Below are 23,707 nucleotides of genomic sequence, written 5' to 3' on the forward strand. Positions count from 1 at the left end.
CGGGGTCCGGGGCGCGCGAGGGCCCAGGATCCTCCGAAATCGGCCCTGGCTGTTGGGCGAGAAGAGGGGGACGGGAGTTGAGTGTTAATGGCTTTGGGCCTCCCCGCGCGGTGACCCCCAGCCCCCCGCCAGCGCCGCGTGCTGTGTTTTCTCCGTCTCCCGCCTTCGCCTGTGATGTGGGCTAATTAAATATTTTATTGTTGTTCCTTAGGCACCGCATCAGCCTGCTCAACCCTTTAAATTTACAATTTCCGAATCCTGTGATCGGATTAAGGAAGAGTTTCAGTTTTTGCAGGCTCAATACCACAGGTAACGATGTTGACTTTAGCTGATCCTCCTGTTTGCTTAGCTCTTGTCTCCCCCCAACATACACAAACACCCAGCTTCCCTTTTTCTTTTAGGCCACCACAAAGGTATTATTATCTTTTTTTCCTGTGGGCAGAAAGGGCAAGCCAAAGCCTCTTTTTCTTGAGGCAGGTGTAAAGAAATTAAGCATTGCTTTCTTCCGTAAATGAAAAAAAGGGAAGGAGAGCAATCGAAACTGGGGAGGCTTGGAAAACGCTGAGGCCAAACTTTCGATATTGATTTATTGGGGCCAGGAGGATGGAAGGTTGGGAAGGTTCTGGGGCCGTTTGACTTTCAAGGTTCTTCATTACTTAGGGCCTGATTCTTTCTCACTTCTTTCTGCCATTCCACTGGAGAGCTGAGAGCCCTTGGAAGTCGCGAATGAGCGATTTCATTACTTTTATGGTGAAAAATATGTTTTCATCTTAGAGGCGATTATTAGACTTAAAGTGCCTTTGAAGCATTTTTCTTTTGCTGGGGTTTTAATGATGCATAATCTTATTTCATAAATGCAAAAACCAAAACAAGCCACTGAACCCGACGACACTTTGCCCCTGGGTGGTGGTATTCAACTTGTCTGTGTGTTTTGGGGGGAAAAAGCAAGACATCATTCCTTAAGACGTGCTTGATTCGTATTTTCATTAATCTCTTTGTACAACATTAAAACTCCCTTGTGATATTTCGGGGGACTTATTTGTTCTTGGATGTGTAGTTATTATTGGTGTTTACTTCGCTCTTCTCTTATTAAGTGAATTTAATGAATATTCACTTCTGAATGAAGTTCCAGAATTAAATTCACTAGAGGGTTTATTCCCCAAAACTTTAAAAAAATAAATAAATAAACCCCCGTAAACCTCACATTTGATCCTTATTCTAGGGGCAAATCTAAGCTGATTCCGATCACTCTTTTCTCTTTCCCCTCACTTTCATTAAAAAGGATAGTTTTTAAAATTGTTGATTTGGCGGTGTAGGTGATGAATGTGTATTTATATTTGAAGGATTTAAGTTAAATTCTGCACTGTGCTTAGATTATTTTTTTGTCTTCAATAGTCTGAAACTGGAATGCGAGAAACTAGCCAGTGAGAAGACGGAGATGCAGCGGCATTATGTCATGGTAAGAAAACTGTGTCACAGATTCAAAGTGCCAATTAGTTTGGGATACCAAAAGCAAGAATATGTTCGAATTGCTGGAGGCTGCAGGATAGATCATAATCGTGCTGCCAGTGTAGTTGACGTTGTGGGAATGTGTTCATTAGCAACCTGTAATTCTAGGATGTTAAAACTTGCCTTTGACAAGCAGCTTTGATTTGAATTTTCAAAAAGTTCAGCTGCATGGGGTAATTTTATGTGCTTTGTTTTTACAGATTAAAAAAAAAATGAAACCTCATTTATGTTTTGTTTAGTCACAAGCAAAATGTTTTTGTGTTAGTGGTTTTCTTTGTTGTTTTATTGCTCTTGCTTCAATTTTAACCAGACAGTTTTTCTGTGTCCTGTTAAAATTTTAATGTGTCTTATTTCTTTTAAAGAATGATGGATAAGAAAAGACACCAGACCTCTTTTCAAATTTTTTCCCCACTCTTTGTGTTACTGTTTTGTTTATATTTGTGGATGTGTATGTTTCAGTTTCTGTGGTGTTATATTGCTTTGAGGAGTGTTGTAGTCTTCTGTATAGCTGATTTGTTCTGCCAGAATTTCTATAATGCCACTTATACTACATGTTCAGAAAAAAATCAGGTCTGCTTGTACAGAAGTATTATGAAGCACATTTTTATGATTGATTGTCCAGAAAGGCTCCAGAATAACTCATTCATTCATTTTCTATCAAGCTTTTTTGCTTTTAATATGTGAGTATGAGCCGTACTATAACAACGAGAAACTGAGCTCTTAAGCAGCATCGTCTTCTTTCAAACCATCAGCATTTGTATAAGAAACGTTTTTGCCATTAACTTGCCCACTGCGCCTAGGAATTAGAATCCATATGGTACCAAATTTTCATCAAAGTTTTTGACTCATCTGCTTGTGATATGTAAACACTAGAGATGTTAAGAATGCTGTGTTTGAACTTTTTTCTTAGTTTTCCAAGTTATTCTCTCTTAGAGTTTGTGTCTTAAGGTGGCTTCTAGTTTATCAGGCTAAAGGTAGTGATTGGGTGTCCCTCTCAATCTACTGGCATAGATATTATGGATATTTTGGTTTAGGTGAGTCTTTTATGCTTGATTGTTTTAAACATACTTGGGGCATTTTGAACAGACTAGGGAGATTGATGAAGGGCACAAATTTAATTGCTTTTCCTTCTTTGACAGTATTATGAAATGTCCTATGGGTTGAATATAGAAATGCACAAGCAGGTAAGTTATTATTTCTTTATAACCATTTTAAATGACAGTATACTGGTGCACTTTGAAAAGAAGATTATGTTTTGGATTTTATTTTACACATTGTTGTGACTACCTGTATTTTAAAAGACTGGGTAATGGAGAGAATGCTATTTTTTCATATGTAGTTCTTCGTCTTTCTTCCATATTATCCTAATTTTAATCATTTAAAAATGTTATTTTAAAAGTTTGAAAGCATCTTAAACTTTGTACACTTTCAAAAGCAGGATGCTAAATTTTAAAATGTCTTGTTTTTTGGAAGAGTTTATGTATTTCGGGCATTGCAAACTTGTCTTATGAAAAAGCTTTTCTTGGAAAATATTAAAAAGTAAAACTGTAAATTGCATGGAACTTTCGTTGGCTTTGTGTGAAAGAATGGGTAGAGGGTGAGCAGGGAGGATCAAAATGAAATCCATGGAGTTACAAAAGAAATTGATGTAAAATCCTTGTATTGGTCCCCTGAGGCTAGTTAGTTGGGTCTTACTAGGTATTGTAACTGTTACTTCCAAAATTTGTACGGAGTAAATGAGCCTGATAGGAGGATGTGATAAGGTTCAACACTGGGTCTTGAAATCGGGCAATTAGTTAAGCAAGATAAAAAGAAAAAAGATAATGATTAATTGGAAAGCATTGAGAGGCATGACTCAAATAGCCACCTTTTCTTTTGTAGGAGACTGAATAAAATGGTTTGCCTTAAGTTTCCTAGACAGAAAGATAGAATATCTATATAATATTTTTTTTTGGCAATAATAATTCCTCTAGTAAGCATTTAGTTTTAGTGATTTCCTAGTGGAAGTGCTTCAGGTCTTATCAACTATTTCAGAATAGGTGCACATATGCTTGCCTGCTGGGAAAAAGACAAGGGAAAACTTCATGCTTTTGATTTTTTATTCATGTTCAAGGTGGACGTCATTACCTTGTAAGTTTAGAAGGTATGAAATGACCACATATTACTAGGCGTTTGCTATTTGTGGATTCCTTTTTGGTTCTAGTTATTCACCACATGCGCAGAACATGCCCAGATAGTATATCTTAAAAAGATGACTGTTAGACAGTAAAGGCAATCGGATGGATAGAATTTGATTAATAAGAAAAAAAAGTTGGGGAAAAAATGAGACATTACTTACACTGAGCACTTTTTATTTCAGATACTGTTTTACTTTGTATGCTATTTGGTAATGTCAATATTATTGTTATAGTATAGTTTGAATGCTGCACGTTAAAAATAAATTTTTATTTTGGCACATTTGCCATTTCTGTTTAAATGTAATGTAGATATCTCCTGCTTAAACAAAATCCATTCAAGCTTATGGATAGATTCTCTTAAGCTCTACCTTACAGGAATAAATTACATAAGAGATAGTGTTTGTTAATTATCCTCATTACATTTCATTTTAGGTCTGGATATTGTACATGTCTTTTTTGGTTTTTGTCCTCATCCCACTCTCCCAAGATTAATTAGTGTCTTTTTAAAAATTGGACCAGATGATTAATGTTCCTTTATTTCTTCTTCTGTATCTTGTTTACCCTAACTACTTAGTTCCCAGATCTCCTTGTACCATCTGCGTTTCTGAAAAGCACATAGCTGATATTCGGCTGTATGTTTTTCTTTTGGGGGGAGGGTATTGAGATCCCTTAATTTTACACATTTTATACCTCTATACTTCTGTCATCTTCTTGTCCAGCTAGACTCAAACACCATCCATTTAAAACCGAGAAGAGTACATTCTCCTTTTTTTTCTTCTTGCTTTTAAATTCAATCATATCAAGAATCCTGAGGGCAGTTTATCACATTATGAAATTCAGACAGCCCTGCAAACCACCTACTTATTATATTTTCTTTCTTTCTCCCCCTTAAGCACAGAGGCATATCTGTCTTTATTTGTTTTCCTAGGCAGACAGCCTTAGTTCCTCTTAGCCTCTCTCTTCCAGATGCATTCGCTGGATACCCTTGTAATGGAAAGCAGCAATAACGCAGGGAAGTTGCCCTGCGGCGTAATTGGGCCTCGTTCTCAAGATCGGGTTAGGCTTATTCACTTATTAGATTTGTGTCTCGAAGGGTTCAAGAGTAGGAGTCCCCTGAGTCCTTGGAAGTACCCTAGTAATTGGTGGCCCTGATATTTGAAACCTTTGTGTATTTTTTGGTTAATGCTCCTGTTCTTCTTGGCTGATGCCAGCCACAGAGTATTTATTTTTAGAGAAATTTTTCATTGGAACAGAAAATGATGGTTGTGATGGAGTCATGACTCTGTGACTTAGCAAACTGATAAAAGGATAACAGTATGAAGCGATGACAAATGTGGTGGGGGTTGGTATTCTTTCTCCTCCCCTTTCTGTGTGATGCTCATCATCAGTCACCCTGTTTTGTTTCTGATAGAGAACTATAAAGTGAAACCTATGGGGAATTTGTCATTCTGAAATGAAAGCTAATGTAATTAGTACCAATTAAAGTACATTTAGTAAATTGGATTTAATCTTAATTAAGCCTGCATAATGTTGCCAATTTTTAACAATTATGTTTGAGAACATAATTAATTTAAATTTTGGTAACTGAGTAAATAGCATTAGTCTGGTAGAATTAGTGGCTTTTCTTTAAAGGGGAGCTCGGTGACATGACATGGAATTGGAGCATAAAATATGAATCTAATTTCTGCTAATCTTTAGTTGGATTGATAGAGCTGAGCAGGTGTAGCTGGAAAAAACCAGAAAAGCTAGGGGGGAGTTTTCTAGGCTATAATGGGAATTAATACTTCGCCACTATCTTAAGTTCTAGCATGAAAGCAAAGATGACAAATAGGATGTGGTTAGAAATGGCACATGTATTGTTGTGATGTTTTCAAAATGGAATTTTTAAAAAGAAAAACATTGGTCTTTATTCCCTAAGGATTTTCCTAAGTGCGGGGTTTTTGTTTTTTGTTTTGGATGGGACAGTTGGCCCTTCAAAATGGAATTTTTAAAAAGAAAAACATTGGTCTTTGTTCCCTAAGGATTTTCCTAAGTGCGGGGTTTTTGTTTTTTGTTTTGGATGGGACAGTTGGCCCAGGGTTCAGTTTACTTTTTTTTTTTTTTTTCCCGGCTGATTGTCCTTTGTAAATACAGTGTGGCTTCTAAATGTGTCAGTGACCCTGGGCAGAACAGGGTGGTGCATGCAGTTGATAACGTTACTAAATGCTGCTTGTTCCCATCCTTCACCTGAAATGCTGTCTCTAAAGAAGTCCTCCCTGATGGAATCTGACAACAGTAGTTACTGTGCTAAAGAGTGAATATTGGATGTAGATTAGGAACAATAGATATTACAGGAACTGTAAATGGAGATGAACATATCACGTTTTGGAAAGGGAAGAATGGAAACATCTTGTGACTTCCTCATAGTTAATATTCTATAATGTGAAGGCCTCTGCTACTAAAAAATTGTTTGGAATTTGAATTTTAAAAATTAGAAAATTTTAGAAATCTAACACAATCGAAAACTGAGTACTGCACATTTATGTATAAATGTCTGTGTATTTGTTTGCATATTCATATGCATGTGCATGTGTGTGTGTGTGTGTGTATGTGTGTGTTATTTTTAATCAAAGCAGGAAAATTCCTGTTTCACTCCAAGCCATGTAAATTTTATTACGAGACTTGGGCCCCAACCATTTGAGTGGTGCTAAAATATTAATTGAATAGAAATGAAAGGGGCTTGCCAACTGATAGGATATCATAATCGTAGCCTCTTTGGTCGATGGTAAATGATGATAAATGACATTAGGAACCTTTTAGCAAACTGTAATAACTACAAGGAGGGAAGCAGTATGGATTTGCATTATATCTGATACCCTCTAGTACCAAGTGGATTGCCAATACTGCTTGTTTAGCATTTTCTAAGGGCAATAGGATATTGATTTCTGACTTACAAGGAACAGCTCTATTTTCACCATTGAAAAGTACTGCAGGTTGTTAAGAAGAAATTGACTTGAAGAGGCCGACTGCTGCCCATCATGGAGCAAATAAAGCAAAACTGCCGAAGCATGGTGGAGCAGCGAGACGGGCCCTCAGCAATTTGTTGCTATTAATTTACCATGCTCGACAGCAAATCAATCGGCATCTACTTCATCTGCTGGAGAAAATGCTGTCCAGGGCAGATAAAAGGCTCGGCATGGTACAGAGAATAGACTGGATTGGCCAAAAGGAGGCTGCAGTTAATGTGTAAATAAGTGAAATCAAGGCCACTGTTGCAGAGGAAGCTGTTGTTAATTAGGTTGGTGCTTTTTAGTGAACTATGTTAGAAAGCAGCTTAGGATTTGACGAGTAAGAAGAGATTTATTGAGGTTGAAGTAATATATGACTGACGTGACATTCCAGCCTTGAGTGTACTTGATTCTAGGGTGCACTATGTTTATTTGGGGACAGTGCTTGCAGTGGAAGTCAAATTTGCTTAAAGTTCTGCTTAGACCAGGTTTCCCTTAAGATAACTTTCTTTTTGGGACATTACCAATTTCTCGCATATCTCCTGTCCTCATATTGTATATCCTTAGGTTTAGAAGAGTAGATGTGGGAGCAGGTGTTTGCGTATGTAGGCAAAAATGGGTCTATAGTATCCTTACATGGTGACTAATTTTTTTTTTTTCCCCAGAAATGGGTGTGATTGAACTCTTGTATAGTAACGAAAGGGAACCATTATCAAAGGTGGGGTGTTACAGCTGAAAGTAACTAATAAACCAACAAAAATTGTGCTGACTTAGTTTCTTTTGATTTAAAACATTAGGGAATAATAATCTAGAGTGTCTAAACAGTGGATGGTTACTGTTGGGCTGGAGAATATCAAAGAGATTACCAGTAAAATTTTTATGACTCTGCATAAACTCCAGATACAATTAGAAGGGATGCATGTGCATGTATGTTGGGGGGGGGGGTTCTTGTGTTTTTGGTTTTTGTTAAGATTTAAAGCCACCTTTTCTAATTTAAGATTACTTATCCTCTGATAATATTCCATAGTTAATATTAACTGAAAGGAGGTTGTTGATGGGGTTTTTTTTTTTTTAATCTCTCTGATTTGGACATTTGGGATAGGTGACCAACTTCACTTTACTCCTATTTAGTAAATCCAGATATATGTAGATTTTAAATTGTATTTTTTTCCAAAACATTCAGAGGATCTAGCATTAGGGCAGTTGATACTAGGTGGCAGCACCTTGGGCAGCACCCAGTGAACTGCCTTTTTACTTGTCACAGGACCTGCAAGAGAAGCAGATCTGGAGGATGAAATTTAACCCATTAGGGTGTGTGTTTATGTTAGGGTGACTGATGGTGGAGTGGAATTGGAGTTTCTTTTCAGTGGAAGTGAACATTTATTATACATGTGGCATGTGCTTAGCACCAATCTGAACGCATTACCAAAATCATTTCCTTTAATTCTCACAATGATCCTGAGAAAGGATCAATTTGTCTAATCAAATGGTGATTACACAGGGTCAGATCTTCACAAGGTGATGTAGCTAATAGGTGGTGGAGTTAGGACTTCAGATGAATTTCCTGGGAAGATGTATCCCGGGAGATGGATCTGTCAGGAGTTGGAGATTCCAGCCCCAGCTCATTCCTGGAATGTAGAGGCCCTGGGAGGCTGGGATAGTCTTTGGGTTTGTTCTTGAGTCCCTGAACTTTATTGGATCGTACCCAGAACCTCTTGTATGTCAGAGGATTCTTGGCACTATCTTGAGTCCAGAGCTGGAAGGCTCAGCCTGGGCTCTCCGTCCAGACTGCTTTCAGTGGGTTGAGAGGGCGAGGGTCCCTTTCACTTGGAGTCTCCCACACAGGGACTGGGAGAGCTGCCTGCTTATCAAGATGGAATTTGCTTTCTCCCTAGGTAACCTATTTCTCATTTGTTTACAAACTCGCTCTTATATTTAACTTTTATCTTTTCCTTGTGGCTTCTAAGACTGTGCCTAAAGACAGGGGGCTGCTTGTTAATCACCATCTTGTGGGTTTTTGAAGGGGGAAGCTGGGAGGGGAAATGTGATGTTTTGTGGCCTCTTTGTAGTTCAGAAAGAGGTTCTTAGATGCAGGAAATCACACATGACTCAAACTTTTAAATGAAGGCAGATGTTTTGCTTTTACTGTTAAAGTAATTTCTTTGCATCATTCAAACAAAGGGATGTTTCCTTCTCACTACCCCTTAATCTCTGCTGGGTTTTGCTTATTTTAACTTATTTGTTGTTTTGATGGGCAAAATTCTTTGTGTGTATATAGTACCACTTTGAGCTAGGTTGGACTAATGGACTAGGTGATCAAGATGCACCTTTAGGTGCCATTGCAGCCTCGATGAAGTGGGGGTAGTGCAGGCGCTGGCCCATTGTTCTTCACGTTCTTCATTTAGTCTTTTTTTCCCCCTAGAGTCTTCTTTTTTATTGGTATATTATAGAATAGGTAAGGAAGCCAGTTGAGAATTTAATGTTAAAAATGTGCATTTAGAAGTTATTTGTGTTTGTTTTTAGTGAGAAAATTTTTATTGCTTTTCATGTGACTTGACAGTTTAGTTTATCACTTCAAGGATAACAATAATATATTTGGTGGTTATAGAGTGAAAGGAATATGGTTTCTAGAAGATACCTTCCTTGATCCCTCTCCATACCCTCCTCTTGAGAAAACTCTCCAGCAGTCCATCAGTGGAGGCAGATCTGTTGGTCTTGTACAGGCTAAGTTATCATTTTTGCAAGCTGGCCTGTTGGAGAGAAACAGGAGGCAGCACATTTAGGTGTGGGCAACTGAGTATTTACACTGAAAATGACAGTTTGCTAGGCTTAGGACTTGTCCGAAATACGTACACTGCAAACAGAGCTTATGAAATTATTATTCTGAGGGGGAAGGGCCTCAAAAGTTTTAGTCCAAAGTGAAGTTTAGAGCTATTTTGAATTTGCCTTAGTAACAGCTATCGGAGGTAGTTGTTTTCTATCTGTAAAGAGGGATTTAGCTGGCATTCATCACCACAAATCTATATACCCTCTCTGTTTTCATTGGAATTGACCCAGCATGTATGCCAAGTTCTTGCTATTTCTATATCATTGAGCCAAAACTTATCCTCAGAGAGCTTCAGTGTGTAACCCGTACTCCATCCAGGAGGGCGAACAGACAAGGTGTGGATTTTCTTAGCTGGCTCAACGAAGAATCAGAAGAGAAATACTTCAGGACACCCCTTTGCTACTCTGTCCTCTGGCGAGTGGGTCAGCTTGTCATCCTTTTTGAGGATTTCATCCACAAATCTTTCAAGGTTTGTACCATGGAGGGAGCTTCTGCGTTTCATGGAATAAAAGGATAATGTTTCTCCTGGCAGAGGACCAGGCTCCAGATAAAACTGGCCACGGTGTGCTCGGACCTCTGCAGGGTCCTGCTGCTTTCAGTAACCCAGGCAAGTGAGAGGTTGGGGGAAGGAGGAGGGATATTGGCTTTCTGATTTCTTAGCAGCTTATTTCACTTATTATTATTATTGTAATTAGGATTCTGTTCATTCTTTTTTTCTCATTATGTATTCTGCTTCTGAAGGTCTGTGGATTATTTTGGTTATAGAATTTGAAAATGCAAAAAAAAAAAATAACTGGAAAGAATAGTCATAGTAGAAATTATAAGCACTGGTACTCTGTAACACCCTTTCTTTGCAGAGAGCTTAAGGCATTTTATGTGTTCTCCTTAATCTTCTTGATGTTCCTGTAAAGCAGGTAGCAAGCTTGGATCCATGTATTTATTTAAATAGCTTCTGTCAGTGGAGTACCCGACAGTTTGCCAAGCAGTGTCATTCCACTGGCTTCCTTTAGCAGATGACACTGAGGCTTAAGGGCTTAAGACACTAGCCCAGTGTCACAGTCAGGGAGGATCAGCACGCGGGTGGGGATACCACAGTTCACCCCGGTCGGCAAATGCCCGAGGTGGCATAGTGAGAGTCACTGGCAGAAGAGGAAATAGTAGGTTTCTTGACTTCCCTTCAAGGGCTCCTTTCACTGACCACACTGTTTCCAAACAGCACATAATGTGCTTGTTTCTGTGATGCTCTTGGCTTTCTGCACCATGACAAGCATGGTGATGCTGCTGGCAGTGCAAGAGTGTTCTTACACTGTCACGCCTATTGAGAGATCTGATCTGTGTGTTTGTGTTTGGGTATAGCTCATCACTCTCCTCCCCTCCTCCCTTCCAGTGCCTGTGCCCTGCCAGAGGGAGTTTAGGATCAGCATATTGAAATTTGAAGCCAAAATCCACTTTAAGCAAAGTGCTTAATAAAACTGGCTGTGGTCACATTCCTAAACTATACTACGCAGATACACTGTACTAGATATGTACTTGTTTATTTCCTAGGTCTCTTCTCTCCCGCTAGAATGTAAGCTCCGTGAGAACAGGGGCTTTTATTTTCTGCTGTATAACCAGTGTTGAGAACTGTGCCTGTCATGTAATAGGTGCTGGGCTCATGAAATTACTTGGTGAATGAGAGGATGCATGCATTCAGATAGAGCTAGCCAAGAATATACGTAACTTAATATTTTTAAGGGTGTATTTGGGTCGCTGATAACATGTAGATAACAAATGCGGAACCTGCAAGCATACTTAGGCTTGTGTTGCCTACTAGTTCAGTTTGTGCAAAAATGACATGCGGAAGGAAGGAGTAGAAGCAACTGAGTGAACTTGGTGTGCCTTTCAGGAATGAGTTAGGCTCAAGTAGAATATATGTGTTTTTGCCTACTGAGTCTGTCTTTTTAAAGATGAAAACATGAATCCCTCCTAACTGAACTTAAAATTCAGTTTGAACATCACCCTATCACTAGTCAGTGTGTATCTGAAGGATTCTTTTACTATTAATTGGTCTGTGTACGTGTGGTTTGAATGAATGTGGGGAGATATTGATCTTAACTATACTGTGGTGTGTTTAGCTAACTTCCCTCCAAATCAGTAAAAATGCAAGCTTCTAGTTCTTCTCAAGAGACAAGGAACTTTGAAGATATCTTAGTTTTTTTAATTAGTGGAGATAGTATAGTGTCATTGAAAGAGTAATAATCATAACAGCAATTTTAGAGAGCTTACTGTGCAGGTAGTACTTCACTTATTCTCACAGCAACCTTATGAGATTATTGTATTATTATTATTTTCATTTTACATATGAAGAGGCTGAGACACACAGAGCTTAAATAACTTACTTGAGATTAGCCAGCCAGTAAAATAAACCCTGGGTTTGACTCAGGGTCAGAAAGCTGGTATGATAGATATTCCTTCCTTATTCCAAATGCTATGTTTGAAATACTCTACTACCAGCATACTCTACTACCTTCTCCGTAATACTGGAGTTGAGTTAGGAGCCTCAGATTCTAGTTGTGGTCTTGTTAGTAAGGAGCTGTGTGATATTGCTGAGTACTTTAACTTCTCAGGCTGTTACTTTTCCCAGCTTAAAATTAGAGTGAAAGTGAATGCTCAGATCTTAGCTCCTTTAGTCTAAAATGTGTTTAGTTTGTTGCTTTCTGTGACCCAATGAAATGAACATATATTGAGACTTAGTATCATTTCTTTTTAGTCTCAAAGTCCCTTTTAACACTTTCAGAGTTTTTAAAACCCAAAATTACCTAATGGAACTAGGAGTAGAAATATATATTTATGTGATACTTTATATTTTACAAGGTACTTTATCATTTATTTTTTCATTAAGCCCCAATAATTTTAATGAAAGATTCTTCCTATCCTGTGGATAAGTAAAATGAGACACAGATGTTAAATGACAAAATTCCACAGTTACATTAGTAGATGGCTCAGAATTCACTGATTCTCTTAGGACCAGCATCAGGCTAAAGTAATGTTGACACAGAACTAGAGCAATTATTGTGAATGTTTAATATAAAGAATATATAATATAAGACAAAATATAATACCAGTGGTTCTTTAAAGTGATCAGTTTTTGTACTTTTCCTTTGGCATATATTAGAAAATTTAACGATATGACTTCTAAAATTGTGTGAATTGAATGTGATGTGGTAGTTTTCTTCCAAAGGTATGTGAACGGGCTTTGTAGTAGTTTATTACCTGTTGTGTTATTAGCTCCTAGGATTAGTTACCCATCCACAATCCAATGTAGATGTCAGTTTCTCTAGCTAAGGTTCTTCATGACAGTCTGGGTAAAGCATGTCTGTAAACTATGGCTTACATGGAGCTCAGCATCTCATATCTTCAGGGCTTTCTTGCCTTATTCCACCAGGGATCCTTTACTTAGGGAAGGTTTGGACTTTTCAACTTGGTTTATGGTAAGTTCATTATAAATAAATGATTTAATGGTAAATAAAAGAAGGGGTAGATGTTTAATCTTGGCCTTTTGGAGCTCATGGATCAAGGACATAATAGAGATCAGATTCCTTCACTAAAATATAAGTGCCAGATAGGAAGAATGTGTTTTGCTCACTGCCATACACTGAGAACCTAGAACAATGCCTGTAACATAGTAGAGGCAATGAATTTATGAATGATGGAACAACTGAAGAAATGGTCTAAGTTTTTAATTTCATTGCATTTCCTGCAGTAAGCCACATTCTGAGCGTCAACCTCCTCTTTATGAGCTTTCTTTATTTCCATGGTCTTAGGGAAGACTTGGCTTTGTGATGAGCAAAAAAGGCCTAGATGGACCGTCAGAGGCTGGGAGTTCTTACCCCAGTTCTGCCTATACTGGCCTGGAGCGGGTGATTAGCGTCTTTAAAATTTAGGATTGGATTCATTGCCAGATGATTTACTTCCAGGTTTTCTTTCAACTCTAACATTGTATAATTTAAAAATGACCAGCATTAGCAAAAGGTCTATCCCTAATTTTATTGCTTGACACTAGAGGCATGTCATTTCAATAAGTTAAGGTTTGAGATAATTTTATGTAAGAGAAATACTAAGATAGCTGTTATATATATTTTTTAAGAACCTCACTTTGACCTGGTGATAAGCTATTGTAGATAGCTAAAATAATCCTAATATTGCCAATGTTTCATAACCTAGAACCATCTTCTCCTGTTGCTTTTTTGCAGTGACAGCCACATCTTACCAGTCCCTCTCTGGGCCAACAGTGTCAGTGACTACATATAGTTATAGATTTTTGATACGTATATCTTGGGGGGAATGTTAGTGATAATAATAACAGTTAAGGTTTATTGAGTGCCTTCTGGGTACTGGTGATGCACTAAATGTTTCAGATGTATTAATTTGTTTAATTTGTAACCTTTAGAGGAAGGGATTTTACTATCCTCATTATGTATGAGAAAACTAAGGTAAAGAGAAGCTAAGAAATTTGCCCAGAGTTGTACAGCTGGTGTGTTGCAGAGGGAGGACTCAAGCTCAGGCAGTCTGGCTTCAGAGCTCGCGTTCTGAACACTGGCAATACCTGCCTCATAAGTGACTGTTTTGATACTCAGATCTTAAATGTTCCAAGTAATAGTGGGTCTTATTTGGGTACAATTTTTTTTTCTTTTTCTGTAAACAAGCACTCTAGGTTAGTGGATCCATCGGCTAATCTTTTATTGCAGATTCTAGTGTTGGTTCATGGTCTGATGACCACAGGCCTCTAGATATTTTTGTACTTCTGACTATGAGATTTCTAAAACGGGCACGGTACCTTCTTTTATAACCACATGGGAATGTTCAAAGGACTGTAAAACTTTAGAGTGCCTGCCTGGGGCGGGGGTGGGATGGGAGTTCTTGGCTGGGTTTTAAAGGATCCACATAGTGCTTGAACTCATACACATTTGTGTGACTTTTTTGTGGAAGCAAACTCCATGTCATTTATTGATCCAATGAGAAAACTAGGATCCAGACAAAAGAGTTTAGGAGCTACTGTGTTCCTACAGTGGTCTTACATTAGGGTAGTTCATTTCCCCAGAGGATATTTGGCAATGTCTGATGATACTTGTGGTTTTCACAAGTTGGAGATGCTACTGGCATCTGGTGGTTAGAGGCTGGGCCCATGCAGAACATCCTACAATGCACAGGACAGCCCCTGCAGCAAAGAATATCTGGCCTAAAATTTTGATAATGCTGAGGTTGAGACCCTGCTCCAAAGAGAGGAAAATATTTTATTTCTGTTGCTTTTTTATGGCCAGGAGAGTTATAGGTTTGAGTAGAGAGGCCAAGAATCAGCCTTGTCTGGTTTCTGTAGTTAAGTCAGTTTGAGAGAATCCTTCAAACCATACTTGTCTTTTCAGATTTTCTCTCCCCTTTCCCATGATGGTAAACAGAGTGGGATTGGTGATAGTTATGTCATGCCATGAATGGGGATATTACATGGTCTTTGATAAACCCTCTGGGTGGGAGGGACTTTTCACACTTAAGTTCAGTTTCTCATTGGATGCTTGATTTCTGTTGAAACCATCCACATTGTTGGGATGCTACTACACAAAGCAGAACACTTTGTCATTGGAAGTGTTGGACTGGCAGAAATTTCTTTATGTGAGGCCCATTTGAACTGTCTACCCCTTGAAGGCACTAGACTTAGTTTTATTCCTTTCCTAAGTAAAAGTTTTTTAGGAGCATCACCCTTCATTAGTCTTCATGTATTCATGCCTGCTTCCCAAATAAGGTTTATAAATCCTACTTTTTCTTGGATATTTGATTGTACATTTTAGGGTTATATGCTTCTGCCATTTTTTTTTTTTTTTTTTTTTTTTGGTTATTTGGTTGAGGCTCATTTGTAAAATTAACTTTTCTAAATTGAAATATTTAGCTTCTCAAATTGAAATACGTAGAGCTGGACTTATAGAGGTTAGGAGGATTATAACCTAAGTACTTAAACATGAAAAATTACTTAATCCTTATGAAGTTGTTTTCTTCTTCCTTCATTGAGAAGGTTACTTGGTTAAGAGACATTAGTGTTGGACACCTCAGATAGAAGCCAATGGCTATGATGGCTTTTATTCTTTCATTCAACAAATGTTAATTGACCTCATACTATGTGTAGGGTGCTTTGAGGGCTATGGAGTTATGAGAGGTAGAAGGCTAGCCTCCATAGAGAACCTTTTTATGTCTCTTGGGCCAGTGTGAACAGTAAAAGGCAGTGAGTAGTGATAACACTGTTGTGACATAGGCAGAAGAGAAGGGAATCTTCTTGGCTCTGGGATGATTAAGGATGCTGTTAGGGAGGAAGCAGGGACATCTTAGTGCGAGCTCAGAAGAGGGGCACACTTAAGCAGGAAGAAAGGAAAGGGGAGGATTCTACGTAAAAGCTGTAGAGACAGGAAAGTGTTGTGCATATTTAGGCTGTGGTTAGCAATTCCAACTTTATTAAATGGTAGAGGAGAGAGTAGTTGAGAAGTAGGTTTGGGATGCTATATATATAGAAGGCCTTGAATGCTAGTTGTGGTGCTTGGGCTACTGAAGGAAAGCAAAGGGAAGATTAATCAGGTAATAGGGCAGGGACCATATCTGTCTTCTCATTCACTGTATTCTCAGCAGGTAGTATGGGGCCTGAGAGCCAAATGTTCAGTAAATGTTTATTGAAATGATTTGAATGAAAAGGGATATGATGACTGAAGAGGGACAGGATTGGGGAGGTGAAGTCTGAAGTAGAGAAACAGCAGTAGGACTGGAAAGGAGGAATCCATGTTTGACCTTCATTGGATGAAAGGTATGGAAGTGCACAGAAGAAAGGCCCCAAGTCACTGACCTCTAAGACGTTGACCTCTGCAAAGTGGCAGAATCATGGTATTACTAGGAGAGATGCTGGAGGGGAAGAACTTGGTGTTGATTATGCTGCGTGGTACGGTGCCTAAGGAGGAGGGAGTGAAAGAAGGAAGAGGGGAGAGTGAATGAGTTTATTGCTTCTTATGCCTTCCTATTATGACTTTCTTTTTATCTTTCCCGCCAAATCTGTCCTCCTGCCAAAAAACCTCAAGAATTCTTTTCAGCAAGACCTCTGTTCCTGTCAGTAAGAGGTACTTTAAACATTTCATGGAAAGATTTGTATTTTCTTTTAATTCTATATTTTCACAAACTTTCTGAAGTACCTTTCTATACCCAGTATTATATAGCCAGACAACGATGGACTTTGCCAGGTAATGCTTCGTGGGCAGTGGTTTTAGGAACTTTTCTTTCTTTTTTTTTTTTTTAAAGATGGCCAGTAAGGGGATCTTAACCCTTGGCTTGGTGTTGTCAGCACCACATTCAGCCAGTGAGCTAACTGGCCATCCCTATATAGAGATCCGAACTCGTGGCCTTGGTCCATGGGCCTGCCCTAGGAACTTTTTATTTTAAGGAAATCTTTTGACACTTGTGTGAGAGAGTTTCTGTTAATCATTTTTGCTTGATTACTACCATTGCCCTTATATAGATAAAATGGAATTTGTAAATTATTTGTTTTTTGACTTTTTTCTCTTTAAAGAATTTTTAACATTAAAAATAGGTACAGAATTCTTTAAATTATTCATCAGCTATTGAAACTCTTTGTTCAGTTCATTCTTTTCTTTCATAAGTATTTCTTTTCAGTTCTTGCATTTTTTTTTTTTGTCTTTTGTCTTTTTCCGTGTCCGGCAACGGATCGCAACCCTCAGTGTTGCCCCCGTACCGGACCGGGGACCGGCAACGGGATCACAACCCTCGGTGTTGCTCCCGCGCCTCACTCAGCCAGCGAGCAGGAACCGGTCTGTATGTGGGATCCGAACCCTCGGGCGGGAGCGCCGCCGCGCTTCCCAAGCGGCGCACTATCCAGTGCACCACCGGGCCGGCCCCCAGTTCTTGCATTTTGGCTAACAACTCTGGATAGGTCTGTGATTCCGTATCCTTTTTGTATTGAGAAATTTCCTGTAAACATGAGACCAAGTCTAATAGTCTTGAGAAACTACCATGTTTCAAAAGAAATAATTATTCCCATTGTTCATTATGTCCCTGATTAGCTAAACACCAAAATTGCAATAGATGCTTTAGTCAGTGTGAATTGTTTGTGGTTAATTTTCTTTTTTTCGTAATGTGCAGAGTATTTTGTATTTTAAAACTTTACCCCTTTTAGATACTTGTCTTAAGTTGCTATAGTCGAGTGAGAACGGTAGAAAATGAGTGATAGTAAGGAAAGTTAAGTAAACATGAAATTAAAAAGGCCATAGAGTACATTTTGGTAAACCAAAGTATTGCTTGGTGGCATAAAGCCGCAGATCCATTCCCCCCCACAAAAAATGCGGAAATGTGGTTTTGCTGTCTGTCATGCAGTCTGTTTCAACTGTCAGAAACATACGTTGCTTTATGGTGTGTTTTTTCAAGTCTGACCACAGCTTTTAATTTCATTCCACCCACACCTTCTACCACACCCCTGTGTATCTAGTGCTAATTTATGGGAGATTTGACTGTAATGACAATCATCAACCAGTAAACGGGTCAGCACTTGTGGCAAGAGTTTCTTTCTTGGTTGTGTTGATTATCAGTTCTGTGCTTTTGGAAACTTAAAATCAGAACACCGAGATTGTCCTTGTCGAACTTTTTAGCGTAAGTTAGATTGAGGTCCTTAAAAGGTGGTTTTGAAGTGCTTTGCTTCTGTGCTAAAAAAAAAAAAAAAAGTAGTATTAAAGAAAATTAAACAATGTTAAAGAAATTTTAGAAAGAAAAAGAAAGAACCACAGTCACCCATCCATACTACTCTGTTAACCAGGAAAAGGCCAAAAGCAGAGGCTTCCCTGTGTCTCCACCATATATATGTGCTGTGGCTGATGGAGATTATGCCCCCCTTATTGAAAAACACTGGTCGAGGTTCAAAGGGTAATACGTAAAATAAATAGCATGTTTTTGTTTATTTTTGAAGTCTGAAAAAGTATACTATAAAATGAAACCTTAGATCTTTAAAAATTAATTTTAATATATTGGTAACTTTATGGTTTCTTCAGCTCTTTATGGCAACACAGTGCTAAGTATTTTCTAGGCTCTAGTTCTAATTCAGCCAGTAACTTCCTGTGACCCTGATAAGTCTTTTTACTTTTCTGAGTCTCAATTCTCCATCCATAAAACAAGGGGAAAGGACTGGATCAGTACTCTTTATGAAATGCTGGTTCCTGGGCTCCCTCACCTGGGATCCAGACATCAGTATTTTTCTGAAAACTCCAGAGGAGATTACAGTGCACAGCAGGGCTGAGTACCAGTGACCTAGAGCAATGCTTCTCAAACTTAAATGTGCATGTAAATCTCTGGGGCTCATGTTGAAATCAGATTCTCTCTCCCCAGGTCTGGGTTGGTACCTGATATTCTGTATTTCTAACGAAAGCTCAGGTGATACTGATGCTGTTGGTCCACTGACCACATGTGGGGTAGCAAGGAGCCAAAGTATCTCCATAATTTCCTCTGTGTTTTTTCTTATCTCCATGGTATTGTTTATGTAATCTTGGGAGTCCATGTGCTGCTTGAATGAGATCCGAGAGTTAGGATGTCAAGATTGATAACGTGGTATGTGAATAACCTCTTGTTGCATAAGTTCCAGAGTCGTGCATCTTGGGAACAATTGAACAATTAAAGTCACTTTAATAGAGCCTAAATGAGCTCTAGCTGGTGGTTGGTGGGTTGTTACACTGCGACAGAAAAGAGAGAAGAGCGTCATTTTTCATTTCTTCCTACTCCTCCTTTGTTCACTGAGACCCCACACTAACAGATACTTACACTTTCAAATTCCATCTCCTTCTCATCCCTCAACAGGTGTCCTCCCCATACCAACCTCCAATTCATGAGTGATTTTTGGGGGGTATAAATGGGCACAAAGAATCATGAAATGCGTTTTGTTTTAATTTGGTTTCTCATGTGAGCGTGTTCTCTGCAGAATATTTTATTAAACATAAAGCAAGAAGAATTCCAATTTAGAATCATATTTTGTTGTAGGAGAAGCTCAGACGTACTTAAGCTATAATATTTGTCATGCTGTTCTTTATCTTTATCATTTGGTAATTGTTTTTAGAAATAAGAAAATACTATTTATAATTTGTGGTCCTTTATTTTCGTTTGCTGCAGCACAGCCTCAGACTAGCAGGTAGCATGACCTAGCAGGAAAACCCCTGAATAGGGTGTCCAAAGAACTGATTTCTAGGACTTCACCAGCCTTTAAGTACTCTTACAGCTGTAGACACTTAGCTTTTCTAAATAAAGCAGGGAGGAGATTAAGGAATGCTCCATTTATCAGAATTGTGTTGAAGAATTTGGTTGCCTTGAAGGAACATGATTATCACCTAAAGTCTAAGGCAATAAAAAATTATAGTTATTATAGTTTGGATCAGTGAGCATGGTCCATGGACTGGTGCAGGTCTGTGAACTATTTGTTAAAGAGGAGTGATGAGATAAGGAGCTTGTACCAAAATGTAAGTCAACACACCACTTTCTTCATGGAGAATGTCTTTATCTTTAAAAAGCAAAATAAAACCAAAAAACCCACCTAGCTGAACTAAACAGTAGTTGATTTGATTTATACTTAGCATAAGCCCATCATCTGCTTGCTGACTGGTAACAATTTGGAGACGGACTACTTTCTTTAGCACTACTTTAGATTTAATCAATCAAAGGTTTATTCTGGTTGTTTTATAAGTTAGGAATAGACTGAACTTTGAAGTTCATAACATAGAGGAAAATGTAACCTGAAAAGTAAAAAAGTAAATTTAAAGGCAAGTTAGGTTCATGGTAGTATCAAATTCAAGGTGGTATGAACACATGCCACAAGTAAGTGAAGTCAGGGTGGCTGATGCAGACTCACCAGTAGGAAGCTGTGAGAGGCACTGCTGTCTCTGCCTGGGTTGATGCAAAATTTGTTGATGTTCTTCTGAGTACTTCTGCATTCTTCTCCCTCTCAGAGAATTTTTGTTTTCCATTTTTTACCATCTACCTAATGGAAAGGACATGTTTCTGTAAGTCTCACATAACTTTTATTCTGTAGTCTTAGGACCATGTTATTATCAGAGAAGCTTTAAAATTAAGCCTGACTTCCCCCTCTGCAACCCCTCCCCTGCCTGATGATATTCTTTATTCTCTATTACTATACATATAATTTAGTGCATCCAGGGCAAGAGTCTGTTTACAAAGAAAAGAGGAAGAGATCCTTTGCCAGTAGTGGAACAAAAATACTGAGAATGTCTTTTTTGGGTCACTGTGCAAGAAAGTGGAGAAGGAGCAAATTTTCTGGGGCTGAGCCTGTGACCTCATTCCTTCCAATGAGGAGGCACTGTTCCCTGTTACTGTGACAGTGAGTCTGGCATCCCTCTCCCCCCTTAGATCTGTCCCCAGCCTCCTCATGGGCCCAGCAGTCCTTCCCCCATGTAGTGTAAATTAGTGAGGGAGGCTTTTAATTGAGAGGAAGAGCCCTAAGCTTGAATCGATACCCAGCAATACAGCCAATCAGTTTGTAGCACTATCTAATCTCAGTTCTGTCTTAAAACAGAATCAGTTTCCTTAAGGGATTTTATTCAAACGTCAACCCTCATAAATATTTCTGTTAACCAGATATGGAGCAGCTCTTTTCCCCATTACGTGGTTGTAGAAATGGAGTCCGGATCACTTGGGGGTTTGCTTCAAGTCGCGGTTCAGCTAGGTTAGTTATTAGGGAGTCGCCCTGGGATTTGGGACTCCACAGTTGTATCATTCACAGTATCTGGTGTGCTTTTCAGAATGTTTTGTCACTTGAGTCTGAATTTTTTCCATGCCTTTCCAAAATTGTCCCCCAAAACAAACTTTGACACAAACTTGTGACTTACCTATTTCAGTGAACGGTAGCACCATATCCAGGCTTCACAAACTGGAATCATCGATTCCTTGTTCCTGTGGCTGTCCAAATCTACTGAAGCCATATGTGCTGCTGGTTCTCCCTGCGTAGCTTGTCTCCTTTCCTTGCTGCCACCATGGTCACCATCGCTGGCCATCAGAACCTTGTCATGCTTGAGGCTGTGCTTGCCTCTTTGACGGTCTTCTCACCCACAGCTTGGACTTCTCTGCTCCCTTAGCTGGGTTTATGGGAGATAAGCATTCCGTATCCATGTATGGATACACTTCTGTATCCATCTTTTGGTCTTGGGTAATTCTTTAGGGGCCCTTCTCTACTCCTGGAAATCCTGGCAGTGTTCCCAGTGTGGCTGTTTCCTCTTTCCTGCTAATTTTGCCCTTATTATTTAGGTGATTTCATTCACTCTGTTGAGTAGATAAGTCCCAGTTTTTTTCTACTCTCCTCTGAGACCATTGTATGTCCCCATTCCCCTTGAATGTCTTAAAGGTACCTAAACTCAACAGGTCTCAAAATGACACCCTTCCCCACAAGTGTGCTCATGGTTCAGTGATCCCTATCTGAGGAAATGCCAGCACTATCCACCCAGTTTCTCAAGCCAGAAGCCCGCAGGGAGGCAGATGATTGTTGTCTTTCCTCTCATTCATTAGCCACACCCAGCCATACTCAGTCATTGGGTCTTCTGGTTACAACTGCATTTACTTCTCTCCAGCTGTCTGATCATGATGGATCACTTAACCACTTTATTCTTCTTTGGCTTTATCTGTAAAATGGGGACAAAAGTAATCCTCCTAAAATTGTTCTGAGCATTAAGTGAAATACTGGCTTAGAACCAGCTCACCATGGATAATGCAGTAGTTTCCTAACTTTTTTACTTAAGTGGAGATAATCCTGGTCTACTTGGCTCTTCTGTGTCTACTTCTGCAGCCTCATTGTGCACTGCCAGGGCCCCTTTCTCTTTTCCTGTTCTTTGAATGTGAATGTCCCACACTGTGCAGCAGGTTGACCCTTTTGGGGATGGTCTCACCCCTTTCCCTGCCTCTCTCCTTTGTCTGCCAGACTCACTTCACTCTGTTACTCAGGGAAGCAGTCCTCTGTTAATCATTTTTAAATACCCAGCATTCTGTATTTTTTTCAATGTCTGTCTCATTTGCTAGATTATGGGCTCTATAAATCCTGTCTTGTTCCCTTTTTTCTCAGACTATGACATAGTATCTGGCCGAGTAGTACAAAGTTATTGAAAATTGTGGAATCATATAGTTTGGCTCACATATTACTTTCTCCTCAAAACCAAAAGGAGCTTCTTCCACCCGCACCTTTACATTTCTAGGGCTCTTCTGTGTACCACTTAGGGCACTTACCACATGTGTCTGTTACTTTGTTTATTTCTATTTGGTCTTCTCTTCTACTAGATTACAAACACCTCAAGGGCTCAGATCAATTCTGCATTCCCTGCTACTTCTACCACAGATCCTAGCTTAGAGTAGGAGCCAATACCTGAAAACATCTCGTTGAATTTCCTAAGTCTAGGGTGATTTGGGAATTCATTTTGTGCCTATTCTGAAATGATCTTTCATCCTCCATCTTTCCTCTTGTGGTATGTTTTGTGTTTATAAATCTCTTCTGTCTTTCCACAGCCATGCAAATGTAATCTGTGACAAGAAGAAGGCGGGGGGTGGGAGGGGGCGTAGGTAGAAATGCACTGCAGTGTCTTGACCTGTCTGGTGTTTATCATCGTTTTCCTAGGAATTGTCCTTGATAGGTCCTTGCCACCTTCTAAGGAAAGTTCAGTCTCCTTGTTGTGATGTTCAAGACCTTCCACAGTCTGACCCTAGTGAGTGCTTTCTATCCTTATTTTCCACTCTTGTTTTTTATTGCATGCATCCTGCACTCTAGCTTAATGGTTTTCAATCCTCTCCTGCACATTAGAATCACCTGGGGAGCTTTAAAATGAAGTACTGAAGCCTAAGTCCTACCCTTGGAGATTGTGAGTTAATTGGTCTGGGGTGAGGCCTGGGCTGGGCGTTGGTGTTTGTGAAAAGTCTGCTGGTAATGCTGATGTAAAGCCAGGCTGGAAACCATGAACCAGCTCAGTCCTACAGAATGTCATCTCACCCAGCTTACATAGTCAAAGAAGTCTGAGTAGTAGTGCTTTTTATGTGCTCTTTTCCAGAGATGTAGAAAGGCTATGAGAAAAAGAAATCTGTTTAACTTCAAGCTGTGGGAGTGTGGGAGGTCATTTGATCAGGGAGCCCTTTTTATATATATATATATATATATATATATA

At 39.1% G+C, this 23,707-nt stretch overlaps 1 protein-coding gene across 1 annotated transcript in view; it reads left to right on the plus strand.

Moving 5' to 3' along the window:
* Nucleotides 1-211: 211 nt before the first annotated feature.
* Nucleotides 212-23,707, plus strand: part of TLE4 (transducin-like enhancer of split 4) — a gene marked incomplete at its 5' end in the record, with an annotated part of 139,948 nt that continues 116,452 nt past the window's right edge. The window contains 3 exons of the mRNA XM_008585822.1: nt 212-309; nt 1,396-1,459; nt 2,649-2,693. Coding sequence (XP_008584044.1) covers nt 212-309; nt 1,396-1,459; nt 2,649-2,693 — 207 coding nt within the window. The remainder of the gene's footprint in view (nt 310-1,395; nt 1,460-2,648; nt 2,694-23,707) is intronic.

This window comes from Galeopterus variegatus, unplaced genomic scaffold (assembly GCF_000696425.1).
Source record: "Galeopterus variegatus unplaced genomic scaffold, G_variegatus-3.0.2 Scaffold3727, whole genome shotgun sequence".
Lineage (NCBI taxonomy): Eukaryota > Metazoa > Chordata > Mammalia > Dermoptera > Cynocephalidae > Galeopterus > Galeopterus variegatus.